This window comes from Colobus angolensis, unplaced genomic scaffold, assembly GCF_000951035.1.
Source record: "Colobus angolensis palliatus isolate OR3802 unplaced genomic scaffold, Cang.pa_1.0 Scaffold70, whole genome shotgun sequence".
Taxonomy (NCBI): Eukaryota; Metazoa; Chordata; class Mammalia; order Primates; family Cercopithecidae; genus Colobus; species Colobus angolensis.
In genome coordinates this window covers 308,613-315,280 of record NW_012120710.1, presented here as the reverse complement: position 1 = coordinate 315,280, position 6,668 = coordinate 308,613, and the positions used below count along the sequence as shown (strand labels likewise).

At 39.8% G+C, this 6,668-nt stretch overlaps 1 protein-coding gene and 1 pseudogene across 4 annotated transcripts in view; one reads left to right on the top strand and one right to left on the bottom strand.

Moving 5' to 3' along the window:
* LOC105501230 (UDP-glucuronosyltransferase 2B9) overlaps window positions 1-6,668 on the top strand; it is a 476,097-nt gene that overhangs the window by 165,568 nt on the left and 303,861 nt on the right. For 3 of the 4 annotated variants that reach the window (XM_011927060.1, XM_011927058.1, XM_011927059.1), the window contains exon 1: window positions 1,680-1,924. The exons of the other annotated variant lie outside the window; for it this stretch is intronic. In XM_011927060.1, coding sequence (XP_011782450.1) covers window positions 1,680-1,924 — 245 coding nt within the window. Of the gene's footprint in view, window positions 1-1,679; window positions 1,925-6,668 lie in introns of those variants that run through there. 4 annotated transcript variants of the gene reach the window in all.
* Window positions 5,404-6,668, bottom strand: part of LOC105501233 — a 97,960-nt pseudogene continuing 96,695 nt past the window's right edge.

Genomic DNA, 6,668 nt, shown 5'->3' with positions numbered 1-6,668 from the left:
ATTTTGTGCACACCATAACATCTACAGAGAGCCTGCAGTGGAAATACATTCGAGGAATTTTATGATCACTCTGTTAAACTTTGAACAGTACTTTATAAAAGTAATTGTTTTAATGAAACAGTTGATGTTTCCATACAGATTATCTTTGGTGATGGGAGAGCTTAGAATAGATAGTTTTATGATATCACTAAAAATATAGAATTTGTAATTTCAGAAGTTTTATTAACACAAAAGTAATCACTCTGTTTATTCACAGACACATGCATACAAACATAATATTTTCACAGAGCCCATTTCACTTGAATTACTTGATCCAATATTATCCCATGTGTGTTAAACAATCTTGTATTGTGTTAGCATGCTTTTGGCAGGCTACTAGTCACATGGATTCCTTAGTTGGTAAGGGAATATAATACATTTTGATGGGACAATCTGTCACAGTGGTTAAAACAATAGGCTCTGGGAGTCAGAGATCCTTAAGACTGCTACCACCAGTTCCTATCTTTTATTTATTCTTGTTTTTATAGATTTAGGGATTCAAGCATAATTGTATTGTTTGGGTACATTGCGTAGTGGTGAAATCTGAGCTTTTAGTGTACTCATCACCCAAGTAGTGTATACTGTATTTCTATTGTACAGAACAAGTAATATTTTCTTATTTTGCTGTGGGAACATGGCAAGTTATTCAATCTCTTTGGGCATTGTTTTTTTCTCTTTGATGTGGGAGTAATTACAGTACCTACATAATTGGATCTTTTCTAAAATGAGCAAGATATGAGATTAACATGTTAAAGATTTTGCATAATGTCTGACATATAACAAGGACTTAATGAACGCTAACAACCATTGAAAGTTGAGGCTAGATGTCCAGTAGCTGTATTTCATGAGGGCTAGATAGATTGTTGAGCGGCACTTTTGGTAGATGTATGCTTGACTTAGTAATTCTTTTTAAACAGCTCCTATTACTAGTGACATTACCTATAATCTCTTGCATATATTTTATTTTATTCATTTTTTATAATATTTTCTTGGTGATTAACATAAACTATTTTTGTAAACATATTACTAAAGTACTAATAAATATAACACTGTATGTATTATACATATTATTTATAAGTATTATTTGAATTTATAAATACTATTTACTATATATATATCTGAAATAATCCTATATATTATAATTATTATTACAATGTTTAATTGTGACAAATGGAATTATATTAATGCATTAAAAATTTAAAAACTTACAGCCTTAACATCTTTAAATTTATTAATGCGTCTTGGTCCTATCTGCGGTTTCTATACTTAGGCCTGAATGTAGAGTTGACAGATACAGAAGCTTTATCCAATTAAATTGCAAAAATTTAGCAATTATGAAACACATAAAAAAGGGTTGGAGGATCAAGTTCAAAAGGAGGATTAGACGGCAGGAATCATAATTAAAATACTAAAACTAAAGCAATAGATTGAGGAATAAGACACATTACCCATACATCTGTAAATACCCTAAAATACGGAGCTACTATGACTAGTATCACTTTGTAGTGAGAAGGTTTTTAAGGGTATTAATGGTTTGCCTCAAAACTGAGAAATACTTTTGTCTTTCCTTTTTTGTTCTTTAAAAGCAGAAAAAACATTTGCTTCATGTTTCCTCAAAATGTTCTGCATCAAGCCACATCATGTTAAACAACATTCTGCTGTTCTCTGTTCAGATAAGTCTCATAGGAATCACTCTTGGTGGAAACGTTTTGATTTGGCCAATGGAAGGTAGTCATTGTCTAAATGTTAAAATAATTATAGATGAGCTCATTGAAAAAGAGCATAATGTGACTCTCCTAGTTGCCTCTGGTTCACTTTTCATCACACCAACCTCTAACCTATCTCTGACATTTGAAATATATAAGGTGCCATCAGGTCATTTAAGGTCTTCTCTATGCTGTTTATTCTAGTTAGCTATTCATCTAATATTTTCCCAAAGTTTTTAGCTTTTTTGCGATGGGTTCAAACATCCTCCTTTAGCTCGGAGAAGTTTGTTATTACCGATCATCTGAAGCCTACCTCCGTCATCTCGTCAAAGTCATTCTCCATCCAGGTTTGTTCCTGGTTGGAGGAACAAACTGCTGGGGAGGAGTTGTATTCCTTTGGAGGAGAAGAGGCCCTCTGATTTTTAAAATTGTCAGCTTTTCTGCTCTGGCTTCTTCCCATCGTTGTGGTTTTATCTACCTTTGATCTTTGATGATGGTGATGTACAGATTGGGTTTTGGTGTGCACGTCCTTTCTGTTTGTTAGTTTTCCTTCTAATAGTCAGGACCCTCAACTGCAGGTCTGTGGGAGTTTGCTGGAGGTTCACTCCAGACCCTGTTTGCCCAGGTATCACCAGCAAAGGCTACAGAACAGCAAATATTGCAAAACAGCAAATGTTGCTGCCTGATCCTTCCTCTGGGAGCTTCGTCTCAGAGGGGCACCCAGCTGTATGAGGTGTCAGTCAGTCCTTACTGGGAGATGCCTCACAGTTAGGCTACTCGAGGGTCAGGGACCCGCTTGAGGAGGCAGTCTGTCCATTCTCAGATCTCAAACTCTGTGCTGGGAGAACCACTACTCTCTCCAAAGCTGTCAGACAGGGACGTTTAAGTCTGCAGAAGTTTCTGCTGCCTTTTGTTCAGCTATGCTCTGCCCTTAGAGGTGGAGTCTATAGATGCTGGCAGGCCTCTTTGAGTTGCCTAATTTTACTGGATTATTCTTCACAATGTGGGTGGGCCTCATCCAGTTGGTTGAAGGCCTTAATAGGCAAAAGTTGACATCACACCTAAGTAAGAAGGAATTCCGCCAGCAGACTGCTTTTGGACTCAAATTGCAACTCTTCCCTGAGTCTCAAGCCTGCTAGCCTACCTTGCAGATTTGGGACTTACCAATCTTCCATGATTTTATGAAACATTTCCTTAAAATAAATGTCTATATCTCTCTCTCTCTCCACACACACACTCACATCACATCCTGTTGGTTCTCTTTCTCTGGAGAACCCTAACACACTCCACTTAGATTGTCCAAAGTGGCTTCACTTAAGTTTTGGATGTTGACTCTTGCCCTCACTCTCTTGAAACAATGTTCTTGACTCTCATGTAAAGAAACTCCATCTAGCTGCACCCTGGCATTGTCCCAAAAAAAGTGAGTATGACACCTGCAAGGTTTCTTAAGGATTATGCTTTGAAGTTGTATTTTACTTCTGTAAAGTTCTATTAGATCAAACAAGTTACCTGGCCAAGCCGAGGGTCATAGGGAGAGAATTTTGAGGGCCATATGGCAAACAGCCTACTACACAATACATTCTCAAATGGCTTCTCAAATTTTACAATCTTGTGAATGATTCTCTCTTCCCATGATTAATTTTATACACATTACTTCAACATAAATTTTTATCTCATTGCATTTTCAGTCTTTCTTTGTAATTTCACATTTATGGTGCACTTACAATGTGCCATGTGCCATTCTAAGTATTTTATGTACATCAACTAATTTAATTCTTACAACAAACTTTTGAGGTAGGTAATATTATTTTTCCCATTTTCAGATGACAATGCCAAGGCATAGAAAGTTTATGTAACTTGCCCAGTAACACTCAGAAACTTAATGTCACAATCAGTACTTAAATGTATACTATCTGACTATAGAGTATGCATGCTTAGTCATAATGTTATTAAAATATCATTTGTGACGACTGAGGGATCAAGGCAGATGGGAGGCAGGACTAGATTGCAGTTCCAGACAGAGCAGGAGATGGAGGCTTGTACTGTGAATTTTAGCTCCTGATTGACTGCAAGAGCAAACCGGCAAGCCTGAGAGGACCCACAGATCCTCTGATGGAAGCAAACTGCTCCTGTAGGACCCAGGAGACACCACAAATACTGCGGGTGTCCCAACAGCAGAAATTGGAAAGGGAAACCTCCTCTTCAGAACACACACCATCACTGGAGAAGCTGAAGGTCTGCTTGTGAGGGAAGTTTCTGACTTTACCTGGAGCTGAGTCAAGTTAGAGAGCTGGGTCAAGTGAAATACAGGGGCAGAGGAAGCAACAGAAAGGCCCTGGGAGCTCGCTGGGTCCGCCAAGCAGCCCATTCTTGCCTGGCATCACAGGGATCCATTGGGAGGGTGGCCAGAGAAGTAGAGGGTAACACTCCACAGGAAGAAGGAATTCTCTAGCTGAACTTTGTAAGAATTTGAACAGGGCATGAAGCCTCCTGGCCAGTACTTGGAGGAGGGTGTGAATCCAGCATGCAGACTTCACATGCAGGGGGAAAAACTAAAGCTCTTTTCTTTGACACCTGGGAGGTGGAAAGCCTCAGGCAAGTTTTCAAGTGGGTCTTGTCCTCCACCTGGAAATAGACTCGAGGTTATTGTGGGGGACACGGTGGGAGTGAGACTGGTCCTTCAGTTAGCATAGGAGCTGGTTGAGGCCTGTGACTGCTGGCTTTTCCCCGCTTACCTGACAAGTTACATGACTCAGCAGAGGCAGCCATACTCCTCCTAGGTACACAACTCCAGTGACCTGGGAGTCTCACTCCCATCTCAATCAGCAGCCACAGCAAGACCTGCCCAAGGGGACTCTGAGCTCACACACGCCTATACCCACCCCTACCTGATGGGCCTTCCCTATCCACCCTGCTAGCAGAAGACAAAGGACATTTTAATCTTGGGAGTTCCAGGGTCTCACCCACTGCAGGTATCTCTCCACACCACTACAGCTGACACTTTCTGGAAACTGCCATCACCTGGCAGGTACAAAAATAGATCATTAACCACCAAAGCTAGGACCCTCACAGAGTCCATTGCACCTTCCACCCCCTCAAGTGGAACAGGCGCTGGTATCCACAGCTGAGAAACTCATACGTGATTCATATCACAGGACTCTGTGCAGACAACCCCCAGTACCAGCCTGGAGCTGGGCAGACTCACTAGCTGGCTAGACCCAGAAGAGGGACAACAATCATTGGAATTCGGCTCACATGAAGGCACATCCACAGGAAAAGGGGGAGAGTACTACATCCTGAGAACACCCCGCGGGACTAAAAAATCTGAACAACAACCTTCAGCCCTAGACCTTCCCTCTGACATAGCGTACACAAATGAGAAGGAACCAGAAAATAAACCCTGGGAATATGACAAAACAAGGCTCTTCAACAACCCCAAAAAATCACACTAGCTCACCAGCGATGCCTCCAAACCAATAAGAAATTCCTGATTTACCTGAAAAAGAATTCAGGAGGTTAGTTATTAAGCTAATCAAGGAGGCATCAGAGAAAGGTGAAGTCCAATGCAAGGAAATCCAAAAATATGATATAAGAATTGAAGGGAGAAATATTCAAGGAAATAGACAGCTTAAAGAAAAAACAATGATAAATTCATCTATCAGGTTTTCCAGCTTCCAATCTCACATATAACTAATCACTTTTTCCCTTCTTTCCTTTTCTAGCAAGCTTCGAGAAACAAAACAGACAACATTTCATGATGACAAATATCACAGTTCCCACACAGGCCAGCAGGAACCCAATCACATCCAAAGAGTGGTACTGGAACCAGGTGAGGTCATGGGCTGCAACCCGAAGGTGTTTGGCTCCTTTGTGGCGCATGACAAATTCAATCCAGAAGACTGCTCGATCCAGGGGCTTCACTGGTTGATCATGTTGAATTCTTGATAATTTCATAACATTCTCTTTATATCTGAAGGATAAAAATAAAGATACTAATGTAGCAGGAAGAGACGTTTACAAAACCCCTCAGACACCGAGTTAAAGAAGGAAGGGGTTTATTCATTTGGGAGCATCAGCAAAGCTCCTGTCTCAAGAGCTGAGCTCCCCAAGTGAGCTGTCCCTTTTAAGGGCTCACAACTCTACAGGGGTCCACATGAGAGGGTCGTGATCGATTGAGCAAGCAATGGGTACGTGCCTGGGAGCTGCATGCACCAGTAATCAGAATTGGACAGAAGAGGACAGGGATTTTTGCTACACTTTTCCATAAAACGCCTGTAATCTATAGATAAGATAACCAGTTAGGTCAGGGGTCGTTCTTTAACTACCAGGCCCAGAGTGTGGCACCAGGCTGTTTGCTTGTGCATTTCATTTTGCCTTTTAGTTTTTACTTCTTTTTTCTTTAGAGGCAGAAATTGGGCATAAGACAATATGAGGAGTGATCTCCTCCCTTGCTAACACTGAAAGTAAGTTAATTTGCCTGTGCATATCAAGTTTATGAAAAGCTTTTAAAGTGCCAAATAATTCAAAGTAAATGTCAAAGAATTGACATAGAATTTGTGTACTTTAATTTGAGTCATCATAGAAAGTTTGGCTTTTAAATTGGACTTTTCTCATTGACAAATATTTTCTAAAGTAGAAATTGAATATTAGGTGAGAAAGTTAATTTTTTTTGAAGCAGAGAAAATATAAGGCATTTTAATTTGCTTTTAATTGTTTAATTTATAGTTTTTGTGGGTACATATTAAATGTATATATTTATGGAGTATATGAGTTGTTTTGATACAATGTGAAACTCTCACATCATGGAAAACAGGATATTCATCCCTTAAGCATTTATCCTTTGTATTATGAACAATTCAATTGCACTGTTAGTTCTCAAACAGACATACGGAGAATGTGCTCCACATCATGAACCACTTTAAG